The sequence below is a fragment of the Macaca mulatta genome, chromosome 11, assembly GCF_049350105.2.
Source record: "Macaca mulatta isolate MMU2019108-1 chromosome 11, T2T-MMU8v2.0, whole genome shotgun sequence".
Lineage (NCBI taxonomy): Eukaryota > Metazoa > Chordata > Mammalia > Primates > Cercopithecidae > Macaca > Macaca mulatta.
The window spans coordinates 136,274,170-136,298,175 of NC_133416.1; the positions used below are offsets into that span (position 1 = coordinate 136,274,170).

Sequence of the window (24,006 nt, forward strand, 5' to 3'; positions counted from 1 at the left end):
CATTGGAGGCCGTTGTTCTGGACTGGCCCCTGTGCTGTGCCCCAGCAGACCAGCCCATGACAGAAAGGAGTCACTTGTGCTGAGTGCTGTGTAATAAACTAAACTTTGAAATGGGTCAGTCTTCTTTCTCTCTCTCCTCTCTTCTCTTCTCTTTTCCTGATAGTCTCATTCTGTTGCCCAGGCTGGAGTGCAGTGGCGTGATCTTGGCTCACTGCAAACTCAACCTCCAGGGTTCACACGATTCTTGTGCCTCAGGCTCCCGAGTAACTGGTATTACAGGCGGCCACCTCCACACTTGGCTAATTTTTGTATTTTTAGTAGAGACGGGGTTTCACCATTTGGCCAGGCTGGTCTCAAACTCCTGGCCTCAAGCGATCCACCTGCCTCGGCCTCCCAAAGTGCTGGGATTACAGGCATGGGCCACCGTGCCCAGCCTGAAATGGGCCAGTTTTCTAAAAAGCAAGAAATTCCAGCCAACTTCGTCAGCAGAATAGGGATGTCTTCTCTGCTTTAACCCTGTGGGGCAAGTAACTCTGAAATGTCCCATCTGCTTTTTGTTTTCTGTGTCTGCTTTCTTCAGCCCTTGTCTGTCTGTAGAACATGCCTCCTCTGCTCAGCTCATCAGAACACTCATTCTGTTTTGTAGAATGAGGTGCTGCCCAATTCTAGAACTGCTAATAAAAGCCCATTCTAATCTCTGAACTAAATTTGTTGTCATTGTGTCTTGACAAGGCATACTTAGAAAATTATCATATTTGTATAGCAATTTCAGGTGGATTGAAAGGCTTGATTAAAAAAGTCACTCCCATTTCTTTGTCTAACAAATGCAATAAGAAAAGTTAAAATAATGATAAAAGCAGGCCGGGCACGGTGGCTCAGGCCTGTAATCCCAGCACTTTGGGAGGCCCAAGGTAGGTGGATCACCTGAGGTCAGGAGTTCGAGACCAGCCTGGCCAACATGGTAAAACCCCCATCTCTATTAAAACTACAAAAATTAGCCAGGCATGGTGGTGGGTGCCTGTAATTCTGGCTACTTGGGAGGCTGAGACAGGAGAATCACTTTAACCCAGCAGGTGGCCAGGTGTGGTGACTCACGCCTGTAATCCCAGCACTTTGGGAGACTAAGGCAGGTGGATCCCCTGAGGTCAGGAGTTGGAGACCAGCCTGGCCAACATGGTGAAACCCCGTCTCTACTAAAAATACAAAAATTAGCTGGGCGTGGTGGCCTGCACCTGTAATTCCAGCTACTCGGGAGGTGGAGGCAGGAGAATTGCTTGAACTCAGGAGGCAGAGGTTGCAGTGAGCCGAGATCGTGCCACTGCACTCCGGCCTGGGAGACAGAGCATGACTCCGTCTCAAAAACAAACAACAACAACAACAACAACAACCAAAGAACCCGGGAGGTGGTGGTCGCAGTGAGCCAAGATCTTGCCATTGCACTCTAGCCTGGGTTACAGGCGTGACTGTCTCAAAAAAAAAAAAAATAATTAATTAATTTAAAAAATAAAAAAACAAATAAAATAATGATAAAAGCAATATGAATCTTCCATGATCATATGAAAATTGTGAAAAAAAGCAGAAATTAAATCAAAAGAACTAACTGTACATGCATACCCCAAAGAAAGAACTAACTGTACATGCATACCCCAAAGAAAGAACTTTTCTGATGAGTCATGAGGTGCTCAGTGGGCTTTCTTGGGGTTTCCCCAGACAGTCGAGGGGGTTCTGTGCAGTTTGTCCTCCCACATGTTCACTGGCTGCTGATGTTAGAAGAAAGCCTCACCTATGTCTAGAACAATAACCCTGAATTCACAGTTTACAGATGGCCCAACAAGTACTGCCTAACTATCCCTTCAACCTTTTTAAATCTTTGAATCATTGTAAGAAACAAAACAAAGTAAAACTGATCATTGATTTTCACCCAATCAATCACCAGCCATCAGTTTTCTGTGGCTCACCTCATGGCTGGGAAGCTCTGGCCAGGGAATTTGGGACACTTCAAGTCTTCATGTAGCTGGATCACCCTATTCCATACCGGGGACAGCACTCAGAGTTCTTTCTGGAGCCTCAGATTCCTTGTTTGGTAATGTAGGTGTCAGTCTCGCTTCTGAAATCCAGGCTTACTGAGAGGTATAACTGCATTTAGGACCCTAGTCCTTCCCGAGGACCCCTGACCATATGTTGTGGCAATGCAAGTATGGACCCAAAAAACCCGAGACAGGTCCCAGTTCCTGTTTAGAAAGCTGATTTTGCCAAGGTTGAATACACACACCCAGCCTCAGGAGTCCTGATGACATGTGCTCAAGGTGGTCAGGCACAGCTTGGTTTTATACATTTTAGGGAGACATGAGACATCAATCAATATATGTAGGAAGTACAGTGGTGCGTTCTGGAAAGGCGGGACAACTGGAAGCAAAGGCAGGAAGACTCAAAGCGGGGAGGGGTCTTCCAGGTCACAGGTAGGTGACAGACAAAAGGTTGCATTCTTTTGAGTTTCTGATTGGCCTTTCCCAAGGAGGCCAGATACACATTTATCTCAGTGAGCGGAGGGGTGACTTTGAATAGAATGGGAGGGAGGTTTCCCCTTAGCAGTTCCCAGCTTGACTTTTCCCTTTAGCTTAGTGATCTGGGGTCCCAAGATATTTTCCTTTCACACCACCTAATCATAATAGCACACACGTGTGCCTGTGTGTGTGCGTTACAATAAGAAAAGGCATTAAAACACGTTGGGGTAACCTTGGGGATCTTTTATTACAGGTTTTCTTATTGCTGTTGTTCTTACACTCTGCAAATTCATTACCTTTAGATTCCTGTAGTTGGTAACACACTGCCTTATGGAAGGAAAATAATTCTGTTTGCAAGAAACAATATTGAATGAATCCATCTTACAGTATTATCATTAGTATTATTCATTGCATTGTTATTAAAGCAAACACTGATTTCTATTTCGGGGGGTTATTGATCGAGGTGAGTGGGCAGGAAAGCGCATGAATCACATTCCTTGTCCAATACAATATAGCACACTTTTCTGTAAAAGAAAGTATTGAACCTGTCTAGCTTTATAATGAGTATTTCTTTTTTTTTTTTTTTTGAGACGGAGTCTTGGTCTGTCGCCCAGGCTGGGGTGCAGTGGCACAATCTCGGCTCACTGCAACCTCCACCTCCTGGGTTCACGCCATTCTCCTGCCTCAGCCTCCCGAGCAGCTGGGACTATAGGCGCTCGCCACTACGCCCGGCTAATTTTTTGTATTCTTTAGTAGAGACGGGGTTTCACTGTGTTAGCCAGGATGGTCTCGATGTCCTGACCTTGTGATCTGCCCGCCTCGGCCTCCCAAAGTGCTGGGATTACAGGCGTGAGCCACCGCGCCCGGCCGAGTATTTCATTTTTAATCAAATGATTTTAAATAGTTATATTTTTCCTATAGGGTCTATTTTTGAAGTTTTTTTAGTATTAAAATTTTTTTTCTATATAATATAGTATTTGAACTTACTTTAGCTTCAGCTTTTTGGCTTATACGTATTATAATGTAATAAGTACTTGATAATTATGTTATCAATATCAAAACTAAATGAAGAGTATTTGAAACCTATGGAAATTGTTTGGTGAAGGATCATCCAGGTACATATTAGAAGAAAATATTGTTGGCTAGGCGCGGTGGGTGGCTCACGCCTGTAATCCCAGCACTTGGAGAGGCCAAGGTGGGTAGATCACTGTGGTCAGGAGTTTGAGACCATCCTGGCCAACATGGGGAAACTCTGTCTTCACTAAAAATACAAAAATGGTGGCAGATGCCTGTAATCCCAACTACTTAGGAGGCTGAGGCAGGAGAATCACTTGAACCTGGGGAGGCAGAGGTTGCAGTGAGCTGAGACCTTGCCACTGCACTCCAGCCTGGGTGAAAGAGGGAGACTCTGTCTCAAAAAAAAAAAAAAGAAAAGAAAAAAGAAAGAAAAGAAAAAATTATTGTCAAGCAAATGAGCAAGAGAGTTTGTATAAAATGAAACACCTCAAAAATAGCCTCATAAATAGGAAATATATAGCACACGATAGGTTAAACGAGGTGAATTTGCTGTTTTGTATGCATAAAATGGCTGAATATTGGTAGTTTCAGAAGTTTTTTTTTGTGAGACGGAGTCTTCACTCTGTCACCCAGGCTGGGTGCAGTAGCGTCGATCTCGGCTCACTGCAAGCTCCGCCTCCCGGGTTTACGCCATTCTCCTGCCTCAGCCTCTGGAGTAGCTGGGACTACAGGCGCCGCCACCACGCCCAGCTAATTTTTTTGTATTTTTGGTAGAGACGGGGTTTCACCGTGTTAGCCAGGATGGTCTCGATCTCCTGACCTCGTGATCCGCCCACCTCGGCCTCCCAAAGTGCTGGGATTACAGGCGTGAGCCACCACGCCCGGCCAGTTTTCACAAGTTTTAAGCTGTAGATATTTAAGCCCAAAGATATTTTTTACAAAAAAATCACATGTGAAAGTGAGTAAATCTATTTCAAAATGGCAATGTTCAACTAAAAGTGCAAAAATGGTAGCTTTGTGTTTTTTTTTTGTTTGTTTTTTGTTTTTGAGACGGAGTCTTGCTCTGTAGCCCGGGCTGGAGTGCAGTGGCCGGATCTCAGCTCACTGCAAGCTCCGCCTCCCGGGTTCACACCATTCTCCTGCCTCAGCCTCCCGAGTAGCTGGGACTACAGGCGCCCGCCACCTCGCCCGGCTAGTTTTTTGTATTTTTAGTAGAGACGGGGTTTCACGGTGTTAGCCAGGATGGTCTCGATCTCCTGACCTCGTGATCCGCCCGTCTCGGCCTCCCAAAGTGCTGGGATTACAGGCTTGAGCCACCGCGCCCGGCTGGTAGCTTTGTTTTTCATAAGAAATGTGTGTTTTTTTTAAATTTAATTTAATTTCATTATTTTTTGGAGACAGTCTTGCTTTGTCCCCCAGGCTGGAGTGCAGTGGTGCGATCTCAGCTCACTGCAGCCTCCACCTCCTGGGTTCAATCATTCACCTTCCTCAGCCTCCTCAGTAGCTGGGACTACAGGTGTGCACCACCACGCCTGGCTAATTTTTGTGTTTTTAGTGAAGATGGAGTTTCCCTGGGTTGGCCAGGCTGGTCTCAAACTCCTGACCACAGTGATCTGCCTGCCTCAGCCTCCCAAAGGGTTAGGATTACAGGCATGAGCCACCGCCCCCCACCAATTGTTCAATTCTTAAATTTCTAGGTTTCCAATGTTCCCGGCAAAGGAAGGTTTATACACTCCCCTGAAGGGCCCATTGTCAGGCAATTGTTATTTAGCTACTTTTCTTTCTTTTTTATCTTATTTTCACAGGATAAAGTCTATTCCCCCAGACACAGTTTACTTGCACCCCTTGTTAGTTTTCAGAGCAAATGGAGAGCTTCTCATAACTGAGGCCAGCAGAACAACCCGTGCTGGGCTCCAGCCTCCTTCCGCGTCAGCACTGTGTAGCGCTTGGATTATGAAAGTGAGCCTTGGTGGGAAGTCCAGCGTGATCTCCTCTCATCCGTCTTTCCTTCTTCCTTCCGTAGGGGACCTGCAATGGAATGTGCCTCGACTGGTGACAGGGTTGTAGAGGAGGCAGAAAGGAAAGCCTGGGGCAGACATAGGCAGGGGAAGCGGGGCCTTCTGGAGGAAGAATCTGCCATTTCTGGGTCCTGCTACAGGGAAGGAATCGTCCTTTCCTGATTCTTGTCTGCAATAATTATTCCTGCGGTATTTGCCTGATGATGATTTTTCCATTCGCACTGCATCTTGTTTATTAACTGGAATTCTACCTTACAGAAGACTTTCCCTTTGATCCCATTTACTTATTTATTTATTTGTTATTCAGTATGGACTCGTGAGGGCTGGGTATGGTGGCTCATGCCTGTAATCCCAGCACTTTTGGAGGCTGAGTTGGGTGGATCACTTGAGGCCAGGAGTTCGAGGCCAACCTGGCCAACACGGTGAAACCCCATCTCTACTACAAATACAAAAAAAAAAAATTAAAAGAAAGAAAATATTAGTCGTGCCTGTAATCCTAACTACTCAGGAGGCTGAGGCAGGAGAGTTGCTTGAACCCAGGAGGCGGAGGTTACAGTGAGCTGAGATTGCGCCACTGCACTCCAACCTGGGTGACAGAGCGAGACTCCATCTCAAAAAAAAAAAAGAAAAAATATATATGTATATAAAATATATATATTTATAAAATATATTTTTATAAAAATATAAAATATAAATTATATTTATAATTTATATTTAAAGTATATAAAATAAAAATATGAAATATATTTATAAAAAAATATAAAAACATGGACTCATGGATATTTATTTTATTTTCCTTTACAGGTTATCTGTTACTATTTTTGTTTATTTGGTTGCTCAAATTGTCCCGGATTTGCCCACGGGAGATGCTTTGAGCTGATGCCTGAGTTCTTTTGACATGCTCTCATCATTCATCATTTTCTGAGCACTTTTCTACTTTGTGGTATCATAAAATGTTCATGATTCATCTCCTGTCTACCTTGTCCTACTTCTGGAAATGGCTATTTCTCAAAGGAGTCCTTGGTCCTTTATAATTTTTTTTGTCTTTTTAGAGAATACTATTTAGAAACTAAGCTCTGTGCTTATTGCTTACTGAGTGTCGTTTCTTGTAAGCCCTCTTAGAGCTTGGATATGTATGTATGTATATCTGCACATATACGGCTATATGTATTTTTATTTCATCACTAGAAATATGGTTCTCATTATTTGACATAGGTATGAAGCTTAGGGTTTGTGTTAGGCATCCAAATGGAGGTATGAAGTAGGTAGAAGTCTGGGCAAGTTAGGGGAGGGGTCGGGAGTTTGTTGGTCAATATACAGATGCTATTTTATTTTTTTTCGAGATGGAGTCTCACTCTGTCACCCAGGCTAGAGTGCAATGGCATGATCTTGACTCACCGCAACCTCCACCTCCCACGTTCAAGCTATTCTCCTGCCTCAGCCTTGTGAGTAGCTGGGATTACAGGCATGCACCACCACACCAGGCTAATTTTGTAATTTTAATAGAGACGGGGTTTCTCCATGTTGGTCAGACTGGTCTCGAACTCCTGACCTCAGGTGATCCACCCGCCTTGGCCTCCCAAAGTGCTGAGATTACAGGCATGAGCCACCGCATCCAGCCTTACAGATGCTATCGAAAACTGCAAACTGGTGAGATCACCAAGGGAGTAAGTGCAGATAGAGAAGAGAAGCCCAAGAACGGAGTCCTGGAGCAGCCCATTTTTGAGAAATCAGAAAGAGGAATTAGTGAGACTGAGACTGAGTGGCCAGAAAGATGAAATGGAATGGTTTGGTGGAAACCAATGAAGAAGGATTCCAAGGAGGAAGGAGAGAACATATGTGTCTGTTGCTATTGATAGGTCAAGTAAGATGAAGACTGAGGGTGGAGCCATTTAGCTTACCAACATGGAGGTCATTAGTGACCTTGAGCGCAATTTCAATGGTGCAGTCAGGAGAGTTGCCTGGAGTGTTTTAAATGAGAAGAGAGGCATTGGAGGTGTTGAGTCAAGGTAACATTGGGGCTTTTCTTATCAAGGAGAAAAGAGGAAAAGGATAATAATTGAAGCAGGGACTGTGGGATTAAGATAGTTGTTTTTAAGATAAGAGAAATAATAGCATTTTTATAATGAGTAGAGGGGAAAATAATGATGTGGGAGAAAGGTAGGAGGATGTATATTATCTACAGGAAGTCTTGAAAGATTGAAAGTCCTGACTTTATAAAATGTTTTGTTAAGCATTTTCTTTTTAACTAAAAAAAGTCTGTCCCAATGCAATGTAGACAGTTTGGAAAGTAACGCCGGGTGCGGTGGCTCATGCCGGTAATCCCAGCACTTTGGGAGGCCGAGGCGGGCGGACCACGAGGTCAGGAGATCGAGACCATCCTGGCTAACACGGTGAAACCCCGTCTCTACTAAAAATACAAAAAATTAGCCAGGTGTGGTGGTGGGCACTATAGTCCCAGCTACTCGGGAGCCTGAGGCAAGAGAATCACTTGAACCCGGGAGGCAGAGGTTGCAGCGAGTCGAGATCGTGCCACTGCACTCCAGCCTGGGCTACACAGCGAGATTCCATTTCCAAAAAAAAAAGAAAGTTTGGAAAGTACTGAAGAAGCCAGGGAAAAGCAAATTACCTAATTTTTTTGTACTTTATGTATACTTTAACCATGACTAGCTTTTTGGTAGGTGATCTTTAAATTACTTTTATTTGTATGATTGTGACTATATTTTCATTGTTATTATTATTTTTGAAAATTTGGGCTGAATGACACGTACTATATATATATACGTATATATGTGTGTGTGTGTGTGTGTGTATATATATATATAAAAATTTTTTTGAGACAGAGTCTTGCTCTGTTGCCAGACTGGAGTGCAGTGGCGCGATCTTGGCTCACTGCAACCTCTGCCTCCCGGGTTCAAGCGATCCCCCTGCGTCAGCCTCCTGAATAGCTGGGATTACAGGCGTGCACCACCACACCCAGCTACATTTTTTATCATTTTAAGGTTCCAAACATGGTTTGAATGGCTGCATAGAATTCTATCATAAATTCTGTAACCGATTCTTTGAGATTGGGCCTTTTATATCTTTATTAGACACAACACCACAGGGAACAACCTGTTTCTGTCTTTGTGTAGTTGTCTGATTTTATATTTAGATTGAATTCATAGAGGTAGAATTGCAAGGTCTAACGATATGAACATGTGAATATATTGATGCAGTTTCTCAAATTTCTCTTCAGAAAGAATATTTGCATTTTAATTCACCAAGTGGGTGTATGTTTTCATTTTCTCACCTTTGTCAACATTGGGCATTTTTGTTTTTAAAACTGCCAATCTTATATGTGATGCAATTCTTTCCTATTGTTCTAATTAGATCTATTTTGTTGTTAGAGAAATTTTACTTTTCCTCACATTTTATGGTCCCTTGTATTTGTTCTCATGTGAATGTCGCGTTTTTCCCATCCCTTTTTTTCCCTGGGATGTTTGGCTTCCTTGTTAATTTTGAAGAGCTCGCAACTAAGGATAGTATCCTTCTTTTCTCCATGTCAATTGCACACATTTCTTCCACATTAATTTGTGGTATTTCAGCAGTCTTTTAATTTTAATATAATCAAAGCTTTTTTATCTTTAGAATTAATTTCATAACTTTTTTCTTTCTCCTTCTCATACCCTGCCTGTGGTATCTAATAATGTCATAGCTTTTAATGCTCAGAAAACCTTTCCCAGGCTGAGGCCAGTTGCTTGGTCACTTGTATCATTCCAGACTCCTCTTGTCGTCTTACCTTTTTTTTACTTAGCTTCTGAACCACCTTTTTAGATATGTGATATAAGGTAGGAAAATAACTTTTTCCATGTACTGAACCATTTCTCTGGCTTTGTGCTATGTCAAATTTTTTTTTTTTTTTTTGAGACGGAGTCTGGCTCTGTTGCCCAGGCTAGAGTGCAGTGGCGCGATCTCGGCTCAATGCAAGCTCTGGCTCCCAGGTTCACGCAATCCTCCTGCCTCAGCCTCCTGAGTAGCTGGGACTACAGGCACCCGACACCACGCCCGGCTAGTTTTTTGTATTTTTAGTAGAGACAGGCTTTCACTGTGTTAGCCAGGATGGTCTCAGTCTCCTGACCTTGTGATCCACCTGCCTCGGCCTCCCAAAGTGCTGGGATTACAGGCGTGAGCCACCGCGCCCAGCCTATGCTATGTCAAATTCTTAAATGTATTTGAGTCTGTTTCTGGCCTTGTATTTGGTTTTGATCTTTCTATCTTTTCTTCACTGCCAACACTGTTTTAATTATTATATTTTTAATATATTTTGATATCTGTTAATACAAGTCTCATCTTTGAATTCTTCTTCTTCTTCCTCCTCGTCCTCCTCCTTCTTCTTCCTTCTTCCTTTCTTCTTTCTTCTTCCTCTGTCACCCAAGCTGGAGTGCAGTGGTGCAATCATGGCTCACTGCAGCCTTGACATCCCAGGCTCAAGTGATCCTCCTGCCTCAACCTCCCAAGTAGCTGGGACTACAGTGTGCTCAACCATGCCTGGCTAATTATAAAAACTTCTTTCTAGAGATGGGGGTCTCCCTGTGTTGCCCAGGCTGGTCTTGAATACCTGGGCTCAAGTGATCTTCCTGCCTCAGCCTCCCAAAGTATTGGGATTACAAGTGTGAGGCACTGTGCCTGGCCTGAATTCTTCTTTATCAAAATATTCTGATTGTTTGTCACCCAATTATATGTATAGGTAAACTTTAAAATTATTTTGTCGAATTTCAATGGAAGTTCACTTGTGGATTTTGTCTGAATTACTGATTTTGTCATGGAATTTGGTAACGATGAACGTTTCGGTAGTATTGGAGCTTCCCATCTAAGAATGGGTTCCACATTTCCATGGAAAAGTATCTGTTAATACTCCTGCTCTTCATGGCAAACATAAAGTTAATAAATAGATTACCTTTATATTCTTAGTTTTGAGGGCCCTTGTGCATTTCCTGAAGAAGCAATGGAAAGGAGGGAGATGATAACATTGCGCACCCATGTGCACTCAGTAAATTGTAATTGTGTCCCCATAGTCTTCCCTTGGCAGAGTTAGTGGAGTGGACAGGCTGCCCTTGAATGTTCAGGGTGGATTAACCAAGCAAGTTCCTTGCTTCTCTCCTGCATCTTGATTTCTTGCTTTTGATTTTATCCCTGCCTCTCTGAACTTGCGTGGAAGGAAGAGAAAGAAACAGGAAGTTTTAAGCTTCGTTTGCTTTACTTCTTGCATATACAACTTTTTTTGATGTGAGTTGAGATTAAACCTAATGGCCAATGACCACAAGTAATAAAGATTGATTGCATTTTAAATTTAGTGTCTTACCTTGTCTCTCATAATTTGTTCCAAAGAGCTGTTTCATAGTTCTTTTAATTGAATTCTGGCCTAATTGTTTCTATTATTTTTGTTCATTTACTAGATTTGCTGTCGCTTTCACAGAGTCAATGAAGGAAATGGCACAAGCGCAGTGGGTATGTGTTTATCTGGTGTTGTTATTTTGGTTGTGCTGATGAAATTGCAGAATTGGAGAACTGAAAGGCAGCCTTACTGAGATGATAGTGTTCCCATGGATGGTGCCTGTTGTGGCCACAATAGTGTGTTGTTTCCCATAGATTGATTTTGTGTGTGTAGATGCACCTAAAACGTCCCTGATATTTTTTGATGTTGTTATTGAACGACAAAAATAGCCCAGTAATGTGTTGTCTGTGTTTCTTTGTTGTTGTTGTTTTGGTTTGGTTTTTTTGTTTTTGAGATGGAGTCTCGCTCTGTCACCCAGGCTGGAATGCAATGGCACGACCTCAGCTCACTGCAACCTCCACCTCCCGGGTTTAAGCAACTCTCCTGCCTCAGCCTCCTGAGTAGCTGGGATTACAGGTGCGCACCACCACGCCCAGCTAAGTTTTTTGTATTTTTAGTAGAGATGGGGTTTCACCACGTTGGTCAGGCTGGTCTCGAACTACTGACCTCAAATGATCTGCCCGGCTCAGCCTCCCAAAGTGCTGGGATCACAGGCGTGAGCCACCGAACCTGGCCCTGTTTTCTTCTGTGTTCTCAGATCGGGTGATTTATCAGCTGCAGCATAAATGTTGCGGCAACCTTGTATACATGAGAGTAACCATCGCTTAGGTGACAGAGGTAGTTTCCTGGGTTGGACCGTTTATTAGAAGAGCTTTAAACAGACAAGAGTTTGTAGATCCATAAGTTAATTCATTTATTGACTTTTTATTCATGATGACTCAGAGGGCAGGTATATGAGCTGGTGGGAGCCTAACTGAATTCTCAGTAAGGAGCTATGTGAACACACCATACAGCTGGTGCCTGCAAAACTAAAGAAAAAAGCCAAAGGTCAGGTTCCCTTTGGTGGGCGAGGTTGCTGTCTCTGGCGGTGGGAACTGCACTGAGGCTGCTCCACCAGTGCTCTTAGCGCTTGTGCTGTGCCAGTTCATCCACTGTGCACTGTGTGGATGCCCTGATCATTTGCAGGCTGTGCCCTTTCTTTATAGAATTGCAGTTTGCAAAATGGTGGTACTTGGGAACTACTGCATTGGGACAAGGGCAGAACCCAGTCATCTGTGGTCTCTTCCGAAAGCTCAGGATGCTAGACATCTGTGAATGTGAAGTTGCACACGCCCCGACTGTGCATAGTCTTACTCTTTATGTCAGACTTTTCCCAGGCAGAGCATAGAGATTGTATTTCCTAGTGCAATTTAATGACTTGTCAATCTCAGTATTAGAAAACCCAACAGGCATCCTGGTTTCCAGTTTTATTGTAGTACTTTTTTTTTTTTTTTTTTTTTTGAGATAGAGTCTCATGCTGTCACCCAGGCTAAAGTGCAACGGTGCTATCTCAGTTCACTGCAACCTCTGCCCCCCGGGTCCAAGCGATTCTCCTGCCTCAGCCTCCTGAGTGACTGGGACGACAGGCATGCACCACCACATCAGGCTAATTTTTGTATTTTTAGTAGAGACACGGTTTCACCATGTAGGCCAGGCTAGTCTCAAATGCCTGACCTCAAGTGATCCACCCACCTCAGCCTCCCAAAGTGTTGGGGCTACAGGCGTGAGCCACTGCACCCGGCCTACCTGTTGGACTATCTGTCTGGCTTCTTAAGGTAGTTTTCAAACCAGTGGTTACCAAAATGGGGTCCCTGGACCTCTGAGGTTCCCCGAGACTCTTTCAAGGCCTCCACCAAGTCAAGCCTTTTCTAAATAATAATGCGAAGCCTTTTCTTTTGGCTTTTCTCATGGTGTAAAACGCCATGATGAGTAAAAGTGCTGCTGCCTTAATACTAATAAAGGCAGGAGGCCCATCTGTGCTAATATTCACTGATTAGTCACCGCCACCCACTTAAGCCAATTTCACTTAAAAATGTCCTTGATGAAAAAATACAAATTATTAGCTTTTCAAATATTAACCTTTGAATACATGTCGTTCTTGTTTTTTTTAGTAGAGGCGGGGTTTTGCCTTCTTGGCCAGGCTGGTCTTGAACTCCTGACCTCAAGTGATCTGCCCTCCTCGGCCTCCCAAAGTGCTGGGATTACAGGTGTGAGCCACCGCACCTGACCTTTTCTCTCTCCTTTTTTTTTTTTTTTTCCTGAGATGGAGTCTTGTTCTGTTGCCCAGGCCAGAGTGCAGTGGTGTGATCTCGGCTCACTGCAACCTCCACCTCCCGGGTTCAAGTTATCCTCCTGCCTCAGCCTCCCGAGTAGCTGGGATTACAGGTGCCCACCGCCACGCCTAGCTAATTTTTGTATTTTTAGTAGAGATGGGATTTCACCATGTTGGCCAGGCTGGTTTTGCACTCCTGACCTTGTGATCTGCCTGTCTTGGCTTCCCAAAGTGCTGGGATTACAGGTGTGAGCCACCGTGCCCAGTCCCTCTTTTTTTTTTTCTTGTTAAGAGATAGGCTCTCACTCTGTTACCCAGGCTGGAGTACAATGATGCAATCACGGCTTACTGGAGCCTCGAACACCTGGGCTCAAGCCATCCTTCCACCTCGGCCTCCCAAAATGCTGAGATGACAGGCATGAGCCACTGTATGTGGCCAAATTTGAATTTTCAAGTAAAGATTAGAATTTTGGAAAGCCAGCATGAGGTTGTTGGTTTCCCAATATCTGAAGGCTTTCCTGACGAGATCGGTGGTTATACTAACAAATGTGACTTTTTTGGATGTTGTATAATGAAATGTTTAAACATTTGAAAGATCTACATGACTCCATGAGCCAGTATGTTTTAAATGACCGATATGTGACCTATAGAATCAGGTATAGGTGAAAGATCAGTTCAAAGTACCAGGTAGACTAATGGACTTTGATATAACTGAGTATAAAAGTTCCCTAATGCAGCTAAACTTTAAGAAATTGCCACTTGTTGAGTTTGGGTCCAGCGTCCAAGAATAATGCCTACAGTGATGTGAAAGGCTATCAAAATACTCTTTCTTTTCCTACTACCTGTCTGCAAGATGTAGAATGTTCTTTATAAACCTCAACTGAAACAACATGTTGCAACAAATTAAATGAAACAGCAAACATGGGAACCCAACTGTGTTGGTTAAGACAGATATTAAAGAAATAATTGCCAGGCGTGGTGGCTCACACCTGTAATCCCAGCACTTTGGGAGGCTGAGGTGGGTAGATCACCTGAGGTCAAGAGTTCAAGACCAGCCTGGCCAGCATGACGAAACCCTTTCTCTACTGAAAACACAGAAAATTACCTGGGCATGGTGATGTGCACCTGTAGTCCCAGCTACTCAGGAGGTTGAGGCAAGAGAATTGCTTGAACCCAGGAGGCTGAGGTTGAAGTGAGCAGAGATGGTGCCACTGCAAGACTCTGTCTCATAAAATAAATAAATAAATAAATAAATAAATATTTTACCTGTGGAAGCATGCTCCTTCTCCATGAATTCACTGCCCTTTTCTCTAACTTGTCAGCCTTCAATGCCATCCTCCACCACAAATCCTTCCTTGACCCTCCAGAATTGGCATAGATGAGTTCCCTTCCTCTATCAGTTACCGTTTGCTACTTAACAATCCAGTTGCCTTAAACACACAGGGTGGCCTCACTTCCATGCCTGGACTTTAGCTGGGATGGTGGGGACCCCTGAGGCCTGTCTCCACGGGGTCTGTCATCCTCTTTTAGGCTCAGAAGGAGGAGGGAACAGGCCCCAACCCACAAGCACATTCCAGGCCTCTGCCTGTGATAGGCTTGCCTCCTTCCCATTGACCAAAGCAACTCAACGGGTGGAGATACGGTCCCTACCTCCTAAAGAGAGGATCTTTAATGCTGCCTCACTAAAAGGGTGCGGATGCAGGGTGGGGAAGAATTGATGGCCTCTGTTACCATCTGCCACACTTCCTGTTTGTCTCTAATGAGTGTAACCAGTTTTATTTCCTTCACTGTGCTTCTCAAGCGGTGAGCTTCTTGAGGAAGGGACATGATATAGTCACTTGTGCATCCCTGGAGAAGAGTATACTGTCTCATGCCCAGTGAATATCCATTAAATTGATTGATTAGGAATGACTCCTCCTTTAGAACCTTTTTATTTATTTATTATTTATTTATTTTTGAGATGGAATGTTGCTCTTTCACCCAGGGTGAAGTGCAGTGGTGCAATCTCAGCTCACTGCAACCTCCGCCTCCCGAGTTCAAGCTATTCTCCTGGTTCAGACTCTCAAGTAGCTGGGATTACAGGTGTGCACCACCATTCCTGACTAATTTTTTTTTTTGTATTTTTAGTAGATATGGGGTTTCACCATCTTGGCCAGGCTGGTCTCGAACTCCTAACCTTGTGATCCACCCGTCTTGGCCTCCCAAAATGCTGGGATTAGAGGCATGAACCATTGCGCTCAGGCAGAACTTTTTTTTTTTGAGATGGAGTCTTGCTCTGTTGCCCAGGCTGGAGTGCAGTGGCGCAGTCTAGGCTCACTGCAACCTTCGCCTCCCAGGTTCAAGTGATTCTCCTGCCTCAGCCTCCTGAGTAGCTGGGATTACAGGCGCCCGCCATCCTGCCCAGCTAATTTTTGTATTTTTATTAGAGACCAGGTTTCACCATGTTGGCCAGGCTGGTCTCAAACCCCTGACCTTGTGATCCACCCGCCTTGGCCTCCCAAAGTGCTGGGATTACAGGCATGAGCCACCGTACCTGTCCAGAACTTTTTATTAAAGAAATTTTCAGGCATACATAAAAGTAGAAAGAATAGTAGAGTGAGCCCTTAGGTGCCCACCACCCAGTTTACTATTCCTTGATTCTTACTTACTCTACTTCCTCCTAAATACACACACACACTTATACTCACCTACACACACACATACGATGGTTTCTAGAATAATTTGAAAAATCACAAGTATCATGCCGTTTTACCTATAATTAGGTGCCATTTTACCTGTAAATGTACTTTGATAAAGACTTTTTTTAAAAAACATAAACACTATGGTACAGGTAACTTTTATATTGGCAGACCACAGTCAGTAAGGAAGAAATAAAGAGGGGTTTAAGAGTGTTCATACAACCTAACGTTTTTATCAGTACAGTTTGAAAGAAATCATGGAAAAGAGTTTGGATGGGGAAAAGGAGAGGAATTGAATCATTTAGTTCCAGATGTATTGAATTAGAGACAAATATTGGACTCAGAGGGGAATAGAGCTGAGGATGTAGGACTGTCCTCAGAGGAGGGCACAATTAGGGACACAGACATGTGAGTCACTGGTGTCCAGGTGATGGTTAAAGCATGGAAACAGTCTTTTTTTTTTTTTTTTTTTGAGACAGAGTCTTGCTCTGTCACCCAGGCTGGAGTGCAGTAGCGTGATCTCGGCTCACTGCAACCTCTGCCTCCAGGGTTCAAGCAATTCTCCTGCCTCAGCCTCCCAAGTAGCTGGGATTATAGGTGCTTGGTGGACCACCACACCCAGCTAATTTTTGTATTTTGAATAGAGATGGGGTTTCACCATGTTGGCCAGGCTAGTCTTGAACTCCCGACCTCAGGCGATCCACCCGCCTTGGCCTCCCAAAGTTCTGGGATTACAGGTGACTGCCACCACACCCGGCTAATTTTTGTATTTTTAATAGAGACTGGGTTTCACCATGTTGGCCAGGCTGGTCTCTAACTCCTGACCTCAAGTGATCTGCCCACCTCGGCCTCCCAAAATGCTGGAATTACAGGCATGAGCCACTGCGCCTGGCCCATTTCCCACCCTAAATAAACCCTCTGCTGTCAGGTATCACACCACTTACGCCGTTTCCCAGAAGGTAAGGGGGCAGATCATGCCTCTCTTTGGTCAAGGTCAAATTTCCTAGTACACACTCACTATATTCCAAAACATTATCTCAACATGTCATCAATATGAAAGTTACTAGTGACATATTTTACCTTTTTTTTGTATGAAGTCTTTGAAATCTGGAGTGTATTTTATACTCACAGCACATCTTAATTCAAACCGGCTGCTTTACAGGTGCCCTGGATCAGCCGCCTGTGGCGGGGGCTGTTGTGTGCTCAGGGCAGCTCTGTCTCAGGATTTCTGAAACACTTCCTCACACGGTATCTGATCTTGGAGGACACATGAACAGACATGTGCCAAATGAGGGTTCATTTGTAACCCATGAGTGAACTTCAGCCCCCAGGGGTGCTCTTACGGAAACACTTTCTTGGGAGCTACCTGTCTCTGACTGACCCTTCACAAATTAGTTTGATTGGATTTCAATAAAGATGGTTTTATCTCTTTTAATTTGAAATGCCTTTGTTTATGCTCAGATCATTATTTTTTAGTGTGTTTATATCAGCCTTAATTTGACATTGTACCTACTTTGTAAAATATACAATCCTAGTGGGCTCCTCACCAGGTCAGCATGCTACGCTGTTAATGCCTAGTGCACGTGATCAACGTAGGTCACGGTTTGGGATATGGCATTGCTGTGTTGGTTTGTGATATTATAATGTATCTTTTAAGTGTTTTTTTTTCCTTTATTAAAGGGGTCTCACTCTGTTGCCCAGGCTGGGTGGAGTACAGGGGCATGATCATGGCTCACTGCAGCCCCAAACTCGTGGGCTCAAACGATCCTCTCCCCTCAGCCTCCTGAGTAGCTGGGACTACAGGCCCATGCCACCACACCTGGCTGAAATTTTTACTTTTTTTTTTTTTGTAGAGATGAGGTCTCACTGTGTTGCCCAGGCTGCTTTTGAACTCCTGGCCTCAAGTAGTTCTCCTGCTTCAGCCTCCTAAAATGCTAGGATTACAGGCGTGAGCCTCTGTGCTGGCCAGTTTCTGATATAATATTGATTTGACATTTTTAAGAATTTGATTCACTTCACATTTCTGATCCTGAGATATATGCTGTGGAAAGTTTGAAAATATCTTATGTAGGATTTTGATTTCTTGCTACAATATGTAATAGATATTCAGGATGCAAACTTGAGTACTTCTAGTTCTAATCCACATTTAGAGTGCTTTGTCTAAATTCATCAGCATTTCACCAGAAAATGTAAAATTTTCACCAAAAAGAAAAAAACACCCACAAACAAATTAAACGTACATCTTAATGGAAGCTTCTACCAGGAGAAGCAATGATTATGGTTTAATATGTCTCCATTGGGTTCAAAACCCCTCATGTCTGTTTTCATACTCTTTTCCTAATAAGCATTCTTCTAAGAGGACATGTAATCTAAACTCAAATATTTATTTATGAGCTATATTTTTAAAATCCTGTTTAAGTAAATATTGCTTGAAGCAGTTATCAAATTCAACAACAACAAAAAAGCACAGTGCCATTCATAATGGCCCATCAATATGCTTTGCAAGGATGGAGCTAAGTTTTCAGGTGTTATCTTTAGAGTGAGGTTTTTCTTTTTTTTTTTTTTTTTTTTTCCTTTCTTTTTTTTTTTTTTTTTTTTCTGGAAACTTTGAGTTACCACCTTCTGGGGCCTAATTTATCTACTTTGCCTTGGCACTTGTTAAAGAAAAGTAACTTCTGGAAGTTGTTGTATTAGGCAATACCTAAAGTGTAATTTTACTTTGTGTACATTGACTCATCAAAATTCTTTTGGAAATTAAAATATAGAAGGCAAGACAGATCTCATTGGCTGTCACACGTGCAGTTCCTGTACAGGTGAGCTCCACAAGTCAGCGCAGATGTTAGTGCTGGCCTAATCAGAATGAGCTGCGTGTCGACTTATCCCTGAAGTCTGCAGTAGAAGCATGTTGTCTTCTGAGCTACTTATTACTTCTCTCTCTTCCCGCATGGCCCATTGCTTTGTGTCTGATTACCTCAGAAAGTCATCTTGGTAGCAGCTGAAACTACACAGCCCACACCTTTCATTAGAGTTTCCACCCTCCTGGAAACATAAAAACGCACTGAGCACATGGGCTTCGCCTCTAGAATTCCTCGTTTCTGTGCCAGCCCTCTCACCTCTGCAGGAGAAGCTCCAGGCATTGATCATGTCCCAGGAAGCTAATCCTTTTTAATAGCTTCTATGAAGCTGAGCCTTCATTGGAGATTTCTGGATGGAACTGTAAATGTTCTTTACGTCTGTGTGGGGTTTTTTTGTTTCCCGCCACGTGAGATCCCTGGGAATTGAGAAGTTTTAAAGGAACTTAAAAGTATGAAAAACGCATCCATTCCAGACCATAGATCTTGAGTTTACTTTTTCCATGACCCGGGGCTCAAATGTGTGGTACCATCACAAGAATTGTTTCTAATTCATTAAATTGCCAAGGCAGAGCATGGTAGGGGAATCTTCTGAATAAAACGAACAATCCTTCTGAGTTGTTTACTCCATACATTTAATTGTTTTAAAAAACGAAAATCTTCTCTGGAAATTTCCCGTTGGTGTTCCTGTTTCTTGAGTCGCCCCACTAGATTGGGTGCCACACTCTCATCCTTTGATTTTGTGAAGGGTCACGGGTTGTTCTTTTAAATTTATTTAACTATTTATTTTTTTTAGACGAGTGTTGCTCTGTCTTCCACGCTGGAGTGCAGTGGCGCGATCTCAGCTCACTGCAGCCTCCGAAAGTCCTGGGATTCGCGGTGTGAGTCCCTGCGCCTGGCTGGATTTTGTTAATTTCATCTCTATGCCTGCTCATGTTGGACCTGACAGAATCCTATCCCAGTCTAGTTTTAACATTTGTTTCTCATCTCACCCATGTATATTCTTTTTTTTTTTGGAAAAATTGTTTTACCCAAGGGAAGACTGGCAGTTCAGCTAGGTGCTACTGGGCTCTGTATGGTGGCTGGTGTTTCTGTGGGACAGGGAGGACAACAGGAAGGAAAATAAACACAATAAGTCCAAGCGTCATTCCACTGGGTTTCGATACTGGCTTTGCAGCCAGTCTTCCATTTCTGACCTGTGCCATCCATCTGTGATGAAGCAGGACACCAGCGCATCTTCCTCATGTTCCAGAATCCCAACTCTTGAAAACCTCGTTCTTTTTTTTTTTTTTTTTTTTTTCAGATGGAGTCTCGCTGTGTCTCCCAGGCTGGAGTGCAGTGGCTGGATCTCAGCTCACTGCAAGCTCCGCCTCCCGGGTTCACGCCATTCTCCTGCCTCAGCCTCCCGAGTAGCTGGGACTACAGGCGCCGCCACCACGCCCGGCTAATTTTTTTGTATTTTTAGTGGAGACGGGGTTTCATTGTGTTAGCCAGGATGGTCTCGATCTCCTGACCTCGTGATCCGCCAGTCTCGGCCTCCCAAAGTGCTGGGATTACAGGCGTGAGCCACCGCGCCCGGCCGAAAACCTCTTTCTTTGTTGTTAAAATGTTGTGAAGTGTTAGTGCCTGGACATTTTTTTTTCTAGGAAAAATGATTACTTCCTAGTAAAAAAAGAAAAGAAACGGAAAATCGTTCTTTATCTGGTTCCATTGCAGGAGTTCAGTGGCAAGGTTGAATCTCCCCACACACACCTCCCCTTCCTTTTGAATATTTTTTCTTTTTTTATGCACGATAACAGATTTCTAAGGGAAAAGAGTAGAGGGAGGAAAAAAGACACCGTGACCTTGAAAAGTGTCCAGTTTCTATGTGTTTTGTGGCATAAATCTATTTTGTAACTTTATGTGTATGGGCCATCATGTCTTTTAAGCGATTTGTAATCGTTTTAGAAGTAGTTTTAACAAAGCCACAATCTGCAGTTGTATTATAATTTCAGAACAAAAACTATTATTTTTGCCATCTGTAGTGCATAAAATTGTGCCTATATTTCAAAAATAATCTATTGCGGTTTCCATTTGCAGAAAGTTTAATTTTAGAAGGTGAATCTCTGGCTTATATGTAGTCAAAGAATGGGAAGTTCTTTGGTTGATGTTATTCCAGCATGAAAAGGCATCAGTCAGCCCTTGGGTCTGTTAGAAATCCATCTATTTATAGGTATCTATCCTATAGGATCCTGGCTTTTTACATCCAGTAATGAGCCAAAGAGGTAACAGTTGCTGATAAATACACCTCAGTGTTTGCCGTTGTATGCACTGATGACCTTATCTGCAAGGCAGGACTTTGACTCGTGTTATTTCAAGGCAGATAGAACAATAATAAATATTGAGCAAAGAAAGCTAATTTGTATTTGTTACACTTTCATATAGAAAATGTTTTTCCGGCCGGGCGCGGTGGCTCAAGCCTGTAATCCCAGCACTTTGGGAGGCCGAGACGGGTGGATCACGAGGTCAGGAGATCGAGACCATCCTGGCTAACACGGTGAAACCCCGTCTCTACTAAAAAAAAAATACAAAAAACTAGCCGGGCGAGGTGGTGGGCGCCTGTAGTCCCAGCTACTCGGGAGGCTGAGGCAGGAGAATGGCGTAAATGCGGGAGGCGGAGCTTGCAGTGAGCTGAGATCCAGCCACTGCACTCCAGCCTGGGCGACAGAGCAAGACTCCGTTTTAAAAAAAAAAAAAAAAAAAAAAAAAAGAAAATGTTTTTCAAAATCAATATAAGTCAATTGGCTTTTGCCAGATTTCTTTTATTGCAATGATTAAAAATAACTCAGGTCTAGACTTCCGTTATACTGCAACTCTATTTCCTCTCTTTGCCTGGATGAGATCTGAAAATACCATTTATGAAATGCTTTTCAATTGATTTTAGAAAAACGATGCTCAGAGATGTGGGAAGATCAGCAGATAAGTCCAGAAATCTTCACATTCAGTCAATTCCTTCTGCTTACAGAGCTGAGATACAAGTTTAACTCAATTTTTTTTTTTTTTTTTTTTTTTTGGTGGAAAAAGGAGATTCTTGACAGGAACATTTTGAGTTTATGTATTGCTAATTGCAGAGCATATTTCTAATGAAAGTAGTGACAAAAACTTTATATTGCCTCCCCTTATATTTATCTAGGATTCTGCTGAGTCTGTTATTGTCAAACACTTATATTAACTTGAAAGTTACATGCCATGGTGTTCTATTGTGAGTGCTTTACCATCCATCTCCCAGATGTTGCCAGGCAAGTGTTTTGGACACAGGGTTGTTTCAGGAAAAAATACTCCGAGCCTCCACTACACTCGAGTAACAGCAATTCCAGCTTTCCAGGGAAATTATAATTCAGCAAAAGGAATAGTTTAGGGCTCTGAACTGCAACTTCTAATTTCAGTGGTTGCCATTAGCCTTTTTTTTTTCATTAAAGTTAATGTCTTTTTTAACTGGTAGAGAAGAGGTTTTTGAAACTCTCTCTTAAAGGTTTACTATTTTAAGGGCATTTGGAATACCACGCATATCCACTTGCATGGTGAAGTGGGGAGGAGAGGCAAGACTTCTGGAGGCTTGAGATGCTTCCCGTAGTTAAATACAAAATGTGATGATAAGGACAAAACCAACGCCACACCAAGCCTTGTGTGTACCCACCACCTTCTTTATTATTATTATTATTTTTTTAATTTTTGAGGCAGAGTCTCACTCTGTCACTTAGTCTGGAGTGCAATGGCGCAATCTTGGCTCACTGCAACCTCTGCCTCCCGGGTTCAAGCGATTCTCCTGCCGCAGCCTCCCAAGTAGCTGGGACTACAGGTGCCCGCCACCACACCTGGCTACTTTTTGTATTTTTAGTAGAGACAGGGTTTTACCATTTTGCCCAGACTGGTCTTGACCTGCTGACCTCAAATGATTTGCCTGCCCCAGCCTCCCAAAGTGCTGGGAATATATGGGTGAGCCACTGTGCCTGGTCATGCCACCCACCTTTTGCTTGGCTGCTGCCTCTGCCAAACCTTTCCAGGCTTGGGGGGGCCAGTCTCCATCCTGTTGATTGAGTCACCCTTGGCAGGGCTGCTTCACCCTTGACTTGTGTCCCAAAATGTAAAACTAACGTGGGGACAATGTCCAGCGTGGACCAGCATACCCCATGCAGTGTCGAGGGCTCCCTGGTACCCTAAAGACCACACTGTATCCCTACACTGAGAAAGGACAGGGGTGTGACTTCTGTGACCTCCAGGGATCTAGCTAGTTCACTCATTTCATGCATTGATCAGGCTTATGTCACATGACAAAAAGACATCCATTTCTGGACTCTTTCACCAAAATGACAGCCTATTTTGATCACTTGAGAGAAAGCGTCCTTGGCATGGACTTTCTCCACCAGCCGTTCCAGAGAGGGTCTCACTCTGCTCCTGCCTCCACCTTTCCATCTAAACGTCATCTTAAAAATATTCCTGCCACTGTTTCAAAATGAACTGGAGAAATGGATGGTATTTCTAGTAGTTTTGTGACATTCTGCCAGAAAACATGGCAAGGAATAGTAAGTTGATATCTTGGTACAAATACCCAAATCAGTCATGCAAGGGCCGCCTTTTCCTTGGTGCCAGGGAGGCCTTTGGGGAGGCCCTTACCAGACGCTTTCCATCCGGCTGTCCTCCCTTGCCTGGAAGGATCTGCCTCCTAGGGCCTGTCTTTGGTTTCCTAACATATTGGCAGCTCCTCCTTCTCCTCCTACTCCTTTCTTCATCTTTTCTGGGGGTGGTGGAAGTACTCTTCGCCTCAGGGTTGCATAAGTCATACCGTGCTTCCGCAGGCTTCCACCTCCACGCTGCGGCAGGAGCTGCTTAAGCTGGGCCGGCACTGGCATGCTCTCTGGCTGAACCTCAGTAATGTCTCCACTAACACAGCAAGCGTAACATTGCAAAATTGCATTAGGCCTCATTTAAGAGACTCTTTTTGTGTGTGCTTCTTACCTGATAGAGGCTGTATTTTTAATGGCAAAACCTATTAAAAGCAGAAGTAATGCTTTGCTCTTAGAGAGTGGTAAGTCTGTGAGCAGGTGTGTAGATGATTCTCAGTGATGTTTTCCAGGATGGCTTTTTTTGTTAATGACCTTCATTTTATTTCTAAAAAGCAGTTGTCATGCACTCTCCAATGTACTTCTCTTTTCTTTCTCCCCTCCTTTCAAAAGCCGCATGCTAAGGGTAAGATCTACGTCCAGAGTCAAGGTAAGCATTTTCAAATATTTATTTACTTATGTACAGGGATAGAGAATGAATAAATAGAT

The 24,006-nt window shown here is 43.4% G+C and overlaps 1 protein-coding gene across 9 annotated transcripts in view; it reads left to right on the forward strand.

Annotated features, from left to right (window-relative positions):
- The window catches only part of GLT1D1 (glycosyltransferase 1 domain containing 1), a 125,596-nt gene that overhangs the window by 32,045 nt on the left and 69,545 nt on the right, over window positions 1-24,006 (forward strand). For 4 of the 9 annotated variants that reach the window (XM_028830146.2, XM_028830149.2, XM_077953230.1 and 1 more), the window contains 3 exons: window positions 10,978-11,029; window positions 18,611-18,658; window positions 23,911-23,947. In XM_028830146.2, the coding sequence (XP_028685979.2) occupies window positions 10,978-11,029; window positions 18,611-18,658; window positions 23,911-23,947 (137 nt within the window). Of the gene's footprint in view, window positions 1-6,750; window positions 6,985-10,977; window positions 11,030-18,610; window positions 18,659-23,910; window positions 23,948-24,006 lie in introns of those variants that run through there. The other 5 variants (XM_002798840.4, XM_015109700.3, XM_077953231.1 and 2 more) reach the window with 2 other exon arrangements.